Genomic DNA, 15,564 nt, shown 5'->3' with positions numbered 1-15,564 from the left:
CGTTTACAAAATTGCACTCTTCTTTTTTAAATGAAACTACAATTCCGTTGGTTAATTCTATATACAAAAATATTAGAGTCAAATGATTGAAAGGTACTACTTGTCCACAAGTTCAAATAATTTTATAATTATAAAAAATATTAGAAAAGTTTTTCGGTATAAACATTTTTTGGAATATTTGTATTATTTGAAATATCGCCTGATTAGTTTGCAACTCTTTTGTCTACTTTAACAAATATTAATGTTGTAACTTAATGATAGAAATATTTTTCTTTTCAACAAAATCTCAAAAGGTAAAATTCCAAAAGGTATTTATCTAACGATGAAGAGATTTTTAATAAATAATAGAATGTTTGAATTGTGTTAAATAATTGCTTTTAATTTAATTAATCATCGCTTGCAATTAGATAAATAAAATGATATAAATAACAGAGTGCTTAAAGATATGTTTTACCAATAAATTTAGGATACTTCTTAAATTACTTAATTTCCAATTATCTAATCCAAATCTAATCTTGTACAAGAAAAATCATATATTTTCATAAAAGAAATATTGCGTAGGTACAATGTGCAATTTCGTTAGTGCAGAAAAGAGATACATTCCTCTATACACTTATCTAATCGTTCTAAAGATATAACTCCACCTGCTTATGTGAAACACCCTGTATATTGCTTACTCGTATATAAAATAGTATATTTTGAATTATTTCTACTTACGAATAAATTTCATTACTGCAAATAGAAAAATTTTGCGGTAGAGCGAATGAAACGATATATCGAAAGTATAGGATACACATTATCATTGGGTCTGATTAAAGTCAGACTCTACTACTAGTTTGCATCCAATGTGACCGCACTGACGCTCTGGTAATCGTGCCGCTAGTAGCCATGTGCGGATACTAGAAATTTATGAACGATTTCATGTTTACAGACGGGCTCGAATTTCTTTTATCAGATTTAACACAGGTGTAAAGTCTATATCCAACCTCTTATCAAGACTAAATTGCATCGCAATCAATTCGTGTCTTTTAGACAAAACAAAGGTGTATATCAACTGGCACGTATACAATTTTAGCAAAAAGAAAAAGAATAACCATTAGTTTCAATTATAAAATATTTATTACGTGAAATACTGCAAGTACAAATGTATAACTCAAATATAGTCGGAAGAAAGGTTTGTACGAACTTATGTATGATATAACGAGTTTACATTCAAGTTATATTCATTTTCCTCGAATAATAAGTAATAATTTAATCAACAGCTGTCACGTGTTACCGACTATTTGTTTTTGCAAGAGCAATTACTTCGGTTATATCGCGTAGAACAACGCTAAGATTTCGATAAACTATATTCCTTATTTTAGCGAATTGCTGTTGGAGAGTATAGGAAGCGTAGAGACTGAACAAATAAACAGTAAACCCGTATCCGTTGGAAATAACCATTACACATAAGACACATTGTAACTCAGTTAGAGTGATCATTTGTAAACGTGTGTTTATCCGGTTTCTTCTCGTTATTTTTGAATCCTGAATGTATCTTTGTACGGGCTATCCCATTGTAATCTTCTCGTGCAATTATCTTTTCAACTATTCGTTTTCCAAAAATATATTTATTAAATTTCTTCCGAAAGAGATATCTCATCGTGAACATATTAATTTTAAAAACCTTCCTTAAATTTTGGAAAAAAGCCAAGTTTCGACTACACCAGTACTACACGAGACTATATAAGACTATATAAATACATTATTCTCCATCCAACAATCATACGTAGTTCCACTAATAAAAGAAAGAGGATCTTTTCAAAACATCAACACGTGCAACGAATCTTTAGCAATTTACTCTGGGTATCAACCTATTATCCTTAAACCTAGGTCCCATTGGAGACCTTTCACTTCCTGGTGTCAAGAGTGTTCGATCACATTACTGATACACATTAGATATCAAAGTTAGATGGAACATATCGTACGATCTTCTTGAGCTGTACCAAAAATATTTTTTCGGAAGGCAGGCAGTTCGAAAAGCAATTGCACGAATAATCGTAATACGAAATTCTGTATTCCTTCCTGTCGAACATAACGAAAATAAAATTTACCGAAAGTTTATAGCTCGATAGCTGAAATGATCGAAGATAAAAGAAGAAAGTTATATACAAACGATCCTTGCGAAGCGATCACACCTTTTGGCTAAACCCAACGAAAGTCGAGCCCCGTCCGATCGGAGATATCAGACGCCCGTGCATGCCTAGTCTTCAGGTGCGCGCACACAAAATAAAAGACACATCGAAAATCATACATAACGAATTTGAAAGATCTGACGACGAGACTTACGCTAGGTGTTGTATTGCCTTGAGTCACGTGCTGGGCCGGTACATCGTCATGAAAGTAATCGTCGTTCTGTGTTCCAGGTACGCTCTGAGCAAAGTCCAAGAGACGACGGTTCGGGCTGTCCGGTGTGGTCGGCAGATCGTTAGGCAAATTTGGGAAGCAGGATGAGGCGCTGCGACGGTGTCGCAAGAAACTGTAATGCTCATAGTTACGATAACAGCCTGGTCCGGTCTGGGCAGGGCCGCGTCCACACGCGGACTCTCCCTCGGTGCTGTTACCATCTACGCCGGACATATTGTGACCTGGAAACAGGTTCCGCGTCCGTTTTGTCTTTTACAATGCCGCTAGTGTATCAACCTTGACGCAAGAATAGGCGAGGATTCGCTCCAACTTTTTGCACTCGTGTTGAACAACGTACTCCAATAAAAAGATAGATAAAGAGAAAGAGAGAGAAAGAGAAAAAGGGAAGAGACAGAGGAAGAGACATGCAGCGATCTTCTCGATGAACGACACTTTTGGTTCAACGAATACTGATAATGGGAATGGTGTTTCGGCCTGGTCCGGCGTGGTAGGCTAATCGTTAGGTGGATGAGGAGCGCAGCGGGATAGACAAGCGAAATTATTAATATCAATTAGCGTATCAGCGATCGTTCGAATTTATGTACAGTGTGTTCTACGTGGCCGATAGATTTCGTGTAGTAAAAATAAAAATAATCCTCGGTAATCAATCGCAGCGTTTTTAAAAATTGAAAAATCAATTTTGAGGTACGAACATTTCTAGGATACTCTGTACATAAATGGTATATAATTTCGTAAAGAACAATTTATACATACCAATTAGAATATGAATGATCTTTCGAATTTGCATTCCATGTAGACGTGTAGCAAATATTAAAAGTCAAAGCAAGTGATATTTCGTACATAAATCGTACATAAGTCTATGGGGTCTTACGTTGAAAGTAAAAGCGTTAACAGAAATTTCAAGTTTCGCGGAATTGGCTACGGAAATGTTTCGCACGCGAATGGAACCTAAGCTGGATATTGTTATAAGTAGCCCGATACATTTATTGGCTTTAATCGAAGAAAATAAAAGAATACTTTTCGAGCCAAGAATCGAATCGTATAACGTGTCTTCGGTGTATCCTGCTCGCCAGCCACGCCGGACGTCTAATGATTCGGGAGGAGGCTCGGTGTCCAGTCTGTGCGTTTCCTCGCACCGTGATAAGTTCATCAATCGTGGCGCAGGTATATGAACATAAAAGAAAAATAAAAAGAAAGAAAATAAATAGCTGTTCGTGTAAAGTGTGTCGGGTGTTAATTACATAATCGATTAACCTTCAGATGACGAAGAAGCGGAGTCCTGATTTAGTCCGGCGTGGTAGGCTGCTTTCTTATCTATACGTACGTATATCGAGAAAGTAGCGGAAGCGAAAATATATCGATAAAATAGCTCGTTACCATCCACGTCGGACATGTCGTGAGCTAGGAAGGTGCAATTAGTTTCATCGGCATTGACCTTGACATAGAGTCGGTGTTGTTTTAATCTCGGGCTAGTGTGCCGTGAGGTAGTTCCAAGTAAAGAGAGATCATTAGTTCGGATGTTAAATTTCGGTCTGTCCGGCGTGGTAGGTTGATCGTTAGGTAGACTGAGGAAGCAGGAATACGAGGCACCGCAACGACGCCACGAGGGACCGTAATGCTCATAGCTAGGATAACAGCCTGACCTGGTCTGGGCAGGGCTGCGTCCGTACACGGATTCCCCCTCCTTGCTGTTACCATCCACGCCGGACATATCGTGACCTGAAAATAGCCTCGGTATCCATTATGTTTTTCATTATGCCATCAATTCATCAACCTTGACGCAGGATTAGCGGGCTCATTCGAAACATGTACGGATCAAGATATGTGAATCATGTGATGATACGCTACCGTGTTGAGTTGGATGACGATACTTTTCTACTTGCTCTCGTGATTCTTATGAATAGCTATGATCATGATGCACGTTAATGAGAAAGTCGATAAAGAGTGGGACAGTGTCTCGCTAGATCAGTGTAGCCTTGTATTACCTTGTTCCTGCGCCAGAACTGATAAATTCATCATTCTTGCGTCAGGGTTGATAAATTGTTAACGTTCGTTACGAACTAAACCCGCGATCTCCGTTTGGAATGGCAAGCTTTATTTATGATCGGTGTAAACACGGTGAGAATACACGGTTAATGGGCATAGAGTGATAAGGTCCCATCCAGTACCACTATGGAGTACGATTGCACCTTGTTAACTGGAATAAAGCCGGGACCGCTATTTTTAATTCCATCCAACATCGAGATGCCTTAATTGGTTTACTTTTCATTAATCCCTAGGTGCTACGCAGCAGCGGCACGACCCTTGACATTTTTCTTAACAAGAGGTGCAGGAGGGATTCCAGGTAAAAAGGTGAGCCTCGTGTGTGTGCGCAACGACGAGATATTCGTGAGCATGTAGAAAGAATAATACGTGGGAACGATAACAGAACGAAAACCTCAAGTAGCAAGGCTCGAGTCGCAGCCGAGTTTCCCACGAGCGTAACACGTTTAAACGTTGATCCCGCGAGTGAAGAAGCATACACTCGAGATAGAAAAGGTGCGTGTACATCCTCCTTGTGGCCCGTCGCTTACCAGTATCGACGATGACATCGATGAGATCCATGCTTTTGGCGAAGGCGTCCCTCAGATTGATGTGATGAAAGGACACGATGCTGCCCTCCCTCTTAGCCCTCTCGAGAGCCTCCCGCCTCTTTAGGGCTTTCTCCCGTCTCATCTGGTTCTTGTAGAACTCGGCGAAGTTGTTAACGATAATGGGAATGGGCAACGCGATTACCAGGACACCACATATACAACACACACTGCCGATCACCTTGCCGAGCGGGGTCGTGGGGTAGATGTCGCCGTATCCGACGGTGGTCATCGTGATGCCCGCCCACCAAAAGGTTTCTGGAATGCTTACGAATTTGGTCCCGGGCTCCTCCTTCTCAGCGAAGTAGGCGAGACTCGAGAATATGAGGACACCCATCGCCAGGAAGAGCATCAGCAGGCCCAGCTCCTTGTATGAGTTACGCAAGGTGAAGCCAAGGCTCTGCAGCCCGGTCGAGTGGCGGGCCAGCTTCAGGATCCTCAGGATCCGCATTATACGAAAGATTTGCACTACCCTGCGCACGTCCTGGAACTGGTCGGTCGTGTTCTTGTTCGTCTCGACCAGGAACAGAGATACGAAGTAAGGCAGTATTGCCAATAGGTCGATAACATTGAGACCACCCTTGAAGAACTTCCACTTGTCCGGCGAGGCACTGAACCTAAGCACGTACTCGAGGGTAAACCATGTGATGCAAACAGCCTCCACCATAGCGAGCTGCGGATTGTCTTGAAAGTTCCCCTTCTCATTCACTTGCATACTAGGAATGGTGTTGAGAGTTAGTGCGATCGTCGAAAGCACAATAAAGAGTATTGATATCACAGCTATCACCTGGAAAAGCGACGGATCGACCGGTCAAACGGAGTCATCGCTCGTATTAGATCTCCTACCTTCCGCGATTAAGTTAAAATACGGGATTCCTCTTTTCTAAGACCACGGTGAATATTACCGTTTCGTTCTTATTACACGTCTGGCGTGTACTTTTTTTCTGTTTTTCTCTGGATGTGATTGAGAATCAGAATTAAAAATCGAAAGGATAAATTGTTCGATCGAGACTGATGAAGAACGTCCTTTAGAAACGAACAGAAGAGATAAAGAATATCGTTTATAGAACTCCAACTGCCAGCCCAGGATATGCATTAAAGTGTCACGAGGACCTATCGAGTCAAGTGTAAGGAAAACACTTCGAAAATTCGGTAACATCGGTAAGATACGAGGAGAAATCGTTCTTTCTTTCCCTTTCCTTAAAATCGTATTTAGTCTGCACTTTTTTTTGTAAGCAACAACGACTACCAAAACAGAGTAAATACCAAAAGCTCTCACTGCATGGAAGCGTTCAAAAATATGTATAAAAATGATACACCAAATACAATTACAACATATTCGATCACTGACAAATTAGAAGGTAAAGCAGTTGTTTACATGTACGAAAAAATGTACAATAACGAAGCAAGCAATAATTTGCATACGTAAAGAAGCTTATATCCCAAAACTATATATATATACATATATAAATATATATGTATTAAATACCCTATAAATTAGGCTCGAATATACTCAACAGCATTTCGACACCAACGATGTTACTCGTGAATTAGACATTTAAAGAGATAGTAGTGCAAAAAGGGCCCCCATTTGCCGACGACTATGCGACCTTAAGGATAAAAAATGAAACGCTCGAAACGTTTGTCGTGGAACCTCCAAACGACTTCGAAACGTTTTCGAAATAAAGGAAAAAGGAAGGACGTAATGCGGACTGCTATAACGTTCTAAAGCATTTTCTGCGAAACTGAATACTCGATTAAACGCAGTGAACAGAATCGCTGAAAACTGCTATAGAAACGTATAGATACCCATATATATGCACCAAGGAGTATCTCGTCGTTTGAAGGCAGTCTGCCCGACGTCGCTCGACTTATACAAGTTTTGTACATTGCTCGGCATGCGTATTTAACACATGTTCATTACTCCCTTCAAAACCCCGCTCCCTTTGGTCCACCCTCAACCAAGCCTCAAATCGCCCCAAAAATACCGAAAGTAATTCGTATCCTATACCCTGCCACGCTAGTGCAATCGCTACAAAGCGAAATCAATTCGTTGCCACGGAGAAATTCAGCAAAAATTACCGGTCTGTTCAACTGAAAGAAATAGGCGCTCGCTTCGCATATTTATACTGCAGGATACACGAGCCCTCTACACTCGGAAACATGAAGCTGCCCTCAAGGGACAGTGCAGTGATCTTCTATTACCGCCGAGATAATTCGCGTTAGGTTATGTTACATCGCGCAATGTATCTTTCGATGTCGCATCGTTCGATCTTTTTCCATTTCCGAGTGTATAAGGCTTGAGTGCAAATTTCAAAGCAAAAGGTGAATAAGAAATGGAAGATTAGAAGGGCTGTTGCATCCGCAGCTTCTCATGCAATGAACTGCGATGCGTCTCACAGATATATCGAGGATACTAATGTTAGGTTTTAAGAAATCAATGTAGAGGAGGTTAGAAGTTTGGTTAGTGGGTGAAAAACGAAAACAATCGACTAAGCTTGCGTCAGGGGCAAGCTTGTGCGAAACACTCGTGATGCGAGATACTGAGACTCGTTGCAATAAGCTATGTTATGCAAAATCTTTTTTGTTTTTTTTTTTCTCTCTTTTTTCGTATTACCGTCCTGTTATATATAGGAAAAAAAAAGATCCGTAGAAAATGAAAAAAGAGAAAGCTAACTAATATAACTTTGTTCAAATTCAAGAGAACTGATGCGCGTTAAGTGCAATCTCTATGTTAGTCTAAGATTCGTTGTAAATCGATAATGCTGGATTGCTCACAGCTTTCGCTTATTTCCGCAATCGTGCTATGAAAATAATTCGTTATATATCGGTCAAGTGAATCGGAAAGTTTCTGAGAATTCAAAGTTTGTAATTTAATTTCTATAATATTATTATTAAGACTTATTTTATAAAGACTGTAAATTTAATTTGTATGTTTAATTCGTACATTTTTATTGTATAAAGACTATAATTTTAATTCGTATGATTAAATATTCTTGTTGTATAAAAATTCTCGAATATTTTGTAAATGTTTCTGAAATTTTGAAAATATCGAATTCTAGATACTGTAATTAACAAAACTCGTATATCTTTCTTTGTCAATATAAATTATTATCATGCACATATTGCACGAGGAATTATTTTATTTTTCAGTTTGGGTAAACCCATACTGGTTAACATCTTAAAGCGCGCGTCATTTTCTAGAAGCAAAGCGAATACAAATGTAGAAACTATCGATACTCGACTTCCTTCTTCAAGATATGGTCTCGGCACATACTTAAGCTGCAAGTATAGTGAAGCGATAATCTGCAGCAATTCGGCAGCAAATCATTGTTCAAGATTTTCTTTTTTCTCGAAAAAAATAAATAATTGCTACTGCACAATTATTTTAGAAAAGATAAACTTACGTTTCTTTAAGAAGAAATTGAAGATTGTTGTTTTTGATACTTAAGGTTTTCTCTCATGTTATACGTATTAAGGTATCAACATTCAAAACCTGATAAGTGAAGCTGTTTAAAAATATAAATATCGTTATTGAGAAAATGTTAGTTGACGTTAAGTCGTATCATAAATATGATAATATTGGTCTGATTCTTATTTTATCAGAAAGCACAAACCTAATGAAATAATTATCGAGTAGTTACACTTGAACGCTGCTTGATGTTATCTCCCTTGCATGCAGAAAATGACCTTCGACTTTACGCGTTAACTAGTACGTGTCCTTTTAATGTCGTAATACCAGATCTATGCGAATCTTTTCATGTTTTATTACCGAATCGTATTAATGGTAATAATAAAATTTTCATGAAATCTTTTCGGAAACTACTCATCGATGTATGTTATTACATTTTTATTTTACTTTATTTTAAATAGATGTACTTATACCGAGTGTTCAATACTTAATTAATGTCCATACTATGATTAATCTAGTAATATACAAACAATTTTTTTATGTATCTAATTACTGTTTTATAAATATATTTCTTTTCTAAATATTTATTGCCTTATGCGTTACATTATACATTTTATACCATGTGAAATTTAAAGTAATCTTATAAGGTATTCAAATGACCGATTTTATACGTATGTAAAGTCTTATAGAATTTATAAAATAAATGAATATGCTACCGAACAATGTTTATATTTTTATTGATTGTTGTTTTATAAAATGATAAACTGTGTATCAAAGTAAATTATAAATGAATATTAATTCTAATGTCTTATATGAATTTAAATTTTATTTTTATATTAAACTTACTAATGGTATGAAAAATTCAAATTTGAAAATAGGAATGTTCAAATAGATCGATTAAAAGAATGTTTCAGTAATAATTAATTAAATAGTGTTTAATATACATGAAAATTTGTATATAATAATAACAATAATTATAGGTATTCATTACGACATGACAAATTGGTTTTTATAATTTAAAAGTACCTATAAATCAGGAAAATTAAAAGTATCAATTTCTCTTGTAAGATAAAAAATGTATTACTCTTTTCTACTTAAAATAAAAAACTTGTTTGACAAAAATATAAATGTCTTAGTCTTATAATAGTCGCCCATTATTAAGTAGAAGGCTGAGAATTATAACGATGTAAATTTAAATTTTTATAATTTGAATTAATAACGTTTTTCCAGCCTTAAAAGCTCTGTCTCTATACTTTCATGGTTAATTATGTTATAATTCCATTCGTTATTAAGAAATACTTCTTTTCAGCTTTTAACAAAGAGAGTGAACCATTTAAAAACAATTTTGTTTAATTGCAATTTGCATTGCTTTTAGGAGCTATATTTTTCTATAACAGTAAATGCGGAACAGTGAAACGCTATTATTGTCAACCTACAAATTTGGTCATATCACTTGCAACTACCTAATAATTATCAAAATGCAGTTTCTGAATATAATACATCTTTCTCAAATATTAAATCATTTTTATTTATTTCTGTATCACTATTTTTCTCCTGAAACATAAATATGTTACTAAACAAATATACACAAATTAGAATAAACACTACCAAGTATGGACATTGAAAGTTTCATTAATAGTTTGGTCATTTCACTTACAATTACGTAATAACAATCAAAATGTACTTTCTGAGCAAATTATGCTTCCAAGTGAGAAAAACACGAGTAATTATACAAAAGTTAAACAATAGTCTGTTATATTTGATACTTTTATATTCTTAACACTAGATTTACGGGACCCGTCAATTTGACGGATGGGTTGCGTCAATTATATCATATTAACAGATTTAATTAACTTATATTAAGTCTGTTAATATTACGATTGTTTTCAAATTAAACTCATCGTTTGTTTTTTAAAGAAAATATGTGGTTTATCTTTACCCTAAATCAAACGGGTGTCCGTTGAAATAGGTATACAAAAAACCCCCGTAAACCTAGTGTTAATACCATCTTTACTGTAGTTACTCGAAGATATCTTTTCTCCATTCTGGCTAAATAAATCTTTCAAATTCGCATAGACCTAAATACAATGAAATCTCCATATAGACACACGTATTTCTCATTAAACCGATAGTATATTGATAACCAAAGAACGAAACAGAATTTGACCATCTCGAGGATCCCATTTCCAACGTATCTCACCCCATTGACAAATAAATTTCATTCACCCGAGGGCTCTTTATTCCCATGAAATTGCGTGTACACGAACACTTGGAGCAGGGAGATTGCACTGTATTATTCAAACGTAAACGACTCGACACGGGCAAGAAACTAAGAGCTGTGAGAAGACCCAATATCTACATTGCCGATGACTATAACCATACACTTTCAGAAGTAGCTACAGTTATTGACCGACGGCCCCTTACGTGGTTTAAATATAGTAGAAAATCAATAGTTTCTGTAATATTGACGCATCGAGGAGAAATGTTTGGACGTGCTACTAAGGAGTTCTCCAGGGAGACTCCTCCGCGAGGGCTCTTCGATGAAGATCGGTTTAACGTGACGTGACCGGTAAGTCGGATAGTAGGCAATGGAAATTATCATCGAGTCACATCGAACGTCCACATACACATGAATAAGGAACAGACAGACGAAGATAGGTTCACTTTTGAACAGGGAACGGGTCTTGGGTTCGTGTGACAGAGAAATCTCGGTGATAACGGAGTCAGTGAGGGATCATAGGTGCTAAACTAGTACCCCGCATAATACTGTTTCATCTTGGAGCAACAGTGTGTGCAATGTGTATTGTTTGTGGTGTGTATGGCAAGTATTAATATGAGATATTATTTGTAAGAAAAAAAAATAAAATAGCCTAAAGTACCTCACAGATTCTCTTGCACGATCGTAGTTAGTTTTTATCACGAGTCTAACGTATGCACGAAAAGAAATATCTACGCTCAATGATCTACCTGGACTACCTAGGGTATACCTAAAATAGCACGTAAGGCACTCTCATACTAATCCTACGCTATCCATCCACGTGCTCTTGTTAATATGAACATTAAAATACGTGTCTGTTATCTAATATGCGATAAATATATTCCTTTTCGAGCTACGTGAGACTCATCTCGTTAATGCTGATACATTCCATTTAAGTTAGACCAATATGCAACAATTAGTGACAATTGCACTTTTCTTTTTAGTAATAGTTATATATATATATATAATATATATAAAATATATGTTATATATACATATATATATTTTTTTTTTAGTATGTACATATCGAATTGAATTCGCTGGTAGCGAAGTAACTATGACATCTCACAGGGAGCGGTGTCGAGAAAGAATCTACGTGATACCTGGTAATCGCGTACTATGCACTCCCATTATCATCGATGGTTGAACATGATGATTGTTTAAACACACGACAGTATTTTTCTTTTTTTTAAGACTTAGAGCTAGAAAGCTGGATTATGTAACAAAGGGATTAGCAATGATGTTGTTAACACCACCTAGAAATAGAATACACATTACATACATCGACACAACGAGACTTGTAAAATATCAATTAATCTTTTCTATATTAAAATCAACACGTTTTTCTCTTTCTAGTCTTTTATACACTTTTATATACTTTACGTACGTACGTACGTCTACGCTGCGTGTACATATACATACATGTGTATACACAGTTCTATGTACACGTGTGTATATACACATATGCGGGACATTATCGATATGGGAAGGTTCATCTAATTTGATACCTGGTAATTAATGAGTAACGATCAGTGCTCGATCAACGCGCGTGATTTCGATCTGGCTTTGACAAAAGAAAGCGAAATCGATGTATAATCGAATAATCCGTTAGTCGATGAGGACCGATTAGCTGATGGCAAATATTAATGGAGATTTTTCGGCGATCTGTAAAGTATGTACAAGTATAACAGATCGGAATAAACTCGTTAAGAATCAAAACATGCAAGTAAATGTCTATCTCTGTTAGCTGATGTTCAAATTTAGAAGGGGTAATAATTTACAGGTGTCCGTTCGTTGTTCTCATTCATACTGTGTCTCTCGTATCATCGACAGGGCTAAGAAAGTGAAACGGAACAATCATCGACAGTAATTAAAAGCGGGAGCCAGAATCCAAATCCGATCGGTTGACTTTTACTATTTTAGTTGTATATATTCTACAGCGAGATTAGGTACAAAATCAACATACGTCGCAAACGTTCTCACTACTCTGTCGTCTATATGAGAGCTACATCGAATCGATGCTCTACTATCAACTTAATAATACCTTTCTTCAAATTATGGTTCCAGCACAAACTGTAAACGTTGAGACAGCGTGAGTAAATTAGTAATGAAAAGTTAAGGGTATATTTTCCGATTTCAATCTTTCGTCGTTTTTCGTTCCGTACAAAGAACCGGAGGAACCACGGCGTTACTTCGTTAAGCGAGAACGAAATCGAAAAATCAACTGAAAAGAAAGAAAATAAACGTTCCAACACGCGGAGAAAAATTGATTCACGCGGGTCGATTCTCTCTCTTTCGGAAATTCGCAAAGAAACGTAAAAAGAAGAGAATCCGAGATGATGATCGACAGCGAGGATCCTCGGAGTCATCGATGCCAAATGATACGTTGCGATTGCGACAAGATTTTGGCTCGAGTTCAAATTTCCCTTCTCGGAATCCGATCTTGGAATACCTCCGCAATTTTTCTCCGTCGATTAATTCCGGCAACTTCCTTAAGCAGATGCACGCACGATCATCGATACGATTTATAATTGAATAATAAGAAGACTCATGTGAGAAGACATCAGACCATTGACAATAGCACTCACCCTTGCAGCAATGGACGTAGTCGGTTTCTCCAACAGATCCCATAGCCACTTCTGATACTGGGCGCACTTCCCTTCGCCGAACTCCTCCTCTTCCCTTTGCCTCAGCGATTCCGCCTCTTTCCGCATCTCCTCGTGCACGTGCTCCTTCCTCTGATGATACTTGTGTTGGCAACAACTTTCGAGGTAAAGCTCGTCGACACCCCAATACTCGAGATCATCGCTGAACGCCAGTACGCACATCTCGTCGACCAGATGTAGCTTGCCGGTGCGATAGAAATTCAATATAGAACTAAAGGACTTTGGATGCCGATCGAAGAAGTACTCATTGTCGATAAGGGAATAATCATCGCAAAGTTCGGTGATCGCCTCGTGCGTGTTGCAGTCCTTCAATCGGCCTAGACGCGTATGAGGTAGCCTTTCTAGGGTACGCCATAGTACCTCGTGTTTAACGCCACCGACGTTGATCGAGACCCGTCGGTTAAGGGCCTTCGACCTCATGATCATAAACGGCTCAGGCGGTAGGGACGTCATCGACCTCGAGTAGGCACGCTGCTGCTGCATCTGCAGCGGCAGGGGCGGCGGCGGTGGCGGCGGCGGCGGCAGCGGCGGTGGCGGAGGTGGCGGTAGAGGTGGCGGCGGCAGGTTCACCGGCGCCACGGAACCGGTCGGTCCTATGGACGATGAGAACGGAGGATACCGTACACCGCTTTTTCCTCCTCCGACAACGGCAACCCCTCCTCCCGTCACTCCTCCGCCCATGTTAACCCCTGACCCTACTATGTTTACTCCGCTTCCTGATACGATTCCCACTCCAAGGGTTCCTCCTCCGCTACCGGTGCAGCTAGTGACCGATGCACCGGCTGCACCAGCCCGCTGCAACGTCGTCGTGCCGCCACCCTCGAACACGAAACCCTGGTCGGTGCGATGTAGGGCACCGTGCACGACGACGACGACGATAGCACCGGGCCCGTGACCACGGCGCTTCCATTACGTTCCCCGTCCGCCAGTGTTGAGTCGTCTTCGAACCTCTTTTCACTTAGCATCAAATATACCAGCCGACGATCACGCCGATACGTCGGCTAAGCGTACAGCTTTCTCTGCTTTTCCACGCGAGCCTCCTCCTCTTTTGTTTCCCTTGTACTCTCTCCGTTCCTCCTCCACCTTGTCTTCTTCTTCCTCTCCTTCTCCTTCTTCGTCTTCTTCCTCCTCCTCCTCGTCCAGGTTACCCTTCTTGTGCTTCATCCGTACCTACGTCTGTCCTCTTCCGTGGGCTCGGTTAAACCGCGCCACGTCATAATCTGTAAACAAATATTCCTTCTTTACAATCCTTCGTCTGTTTAACACTTTCACTGCCTTTGCGGTCAAATATGACCGGCAACCGTTTCTCCCGTGACGCTACGATGGTCATGGGTCACCGGAGCCTTTCAACTTTTTACAATTGTTCAAAAAACTAAATGAAAATCGAGAGTTAGTGTATTTGAATATGGCCGACGTATAGAAGATACGTTGAATTGAAATGTGCCCTATTGAACAATTGAAATTTTTTAACAAAATGTTAGAATAAATCTAACGGTAACTCCAAACATAAATGCGACGCACCAATACAATCCGGACAGTAAGTGGTCACCTTCTTGGTCTTATTTTTGGCAATTTCTGACCCAAAAAGTTTGGTATTTTTTTTGTAACATTCCCTGCAAAATTTTCGTTCCAGGTACGCTTGCTCTTCTTTTTTGTTTTTTGCAATTCGTGCCGTAATCTTCGTCGAACCGTTACTAAGGCGCCACGATGGTCATCTGCGGTCACCCGTGACCACCAGTAAGAGAAACGCTCCATTTGATAAAAATATTGCCTTCTAACACCAATTCATTATTATTTTGCCATTATATGCTTTGAATAATAAAAATAATTCCGTGGCGTCCTGGACAAAACATATGATTTCAGCGTGGCAGTTAAAGGGTTAATTGTTACTATTTATTGGGTGGTATAATTTCTTTATACCGGAAACTGATGACCCCAAAGGATAGCATAAGTGTGCAACAGCGTGAAGATAGTAATTTATCAGAAATTTATAAACTGTTATTTTCTATCATCCACAACTCCAAAGTATAAAATCGAAATTTTTTGGAACTCGTAAACCCGATTTCAATTTGGAGCTGGTTGTCACTTGTTTTAATGAATGTTTTCTTTAGAGTACAAACAATTACTTCATCTAACACTGAACCAAACTTTGAATACTTAATAATTAAAACAACAAAATTTCTGATGCTACAA

The 15,564-nt window shown here is 38.5% G+C and overlaps 1 protein-coding gene across 1 annotated transcript; it reads right to left on the bottom strand.

Moving 5' to 3' along the window:
* Nucleotides 1-2,328: 2,328 nt before the first annotated feature.
* Nucleotides 2,329-14,336, bottom strand: LOC143221436 (potassium voltage-gated channel protein Shab-like; the record flags this gene model as incomplete). Its single annotated transcript, XM_076446885.1, is given in 4 exon segments — nucleotides 2,329-2,627; nucleotides 4,980-5,823; nucleotides 13,294-14,216; nucleotides 14,219-14,336. Coding segments are annotated over 4 exon segments (2,184 nt in total), but the record flags the coding sequence as incomplete, so codon positions are not given.
* Between the last annotated feature and the right edge of the window lie 1,228 nt (nucleotides 14,337-15,564).

The sequence above is a fragment of the Lasioglossum baleicum genome, unplaced genomic scaffold (assembly GCF_051020765.1).
Source record: "Lasioglossum baleicum unplaced genomic scaffold, iyLasBale1 scaffold2390, whole genome shotgun sequence".
NCBI classification, from domain to species: domain Eukaryota; kingdom Metazoa; phylum Arthropoda; class Insecta; order Hymenoptera; family Halictidae; genus Lasioglossum; species Lasioglossum baleicum.
Note: the sequence above shows the minus strand (reverse complement) of the source record. Positions and strands in the feature narration are given on the sequence as shown.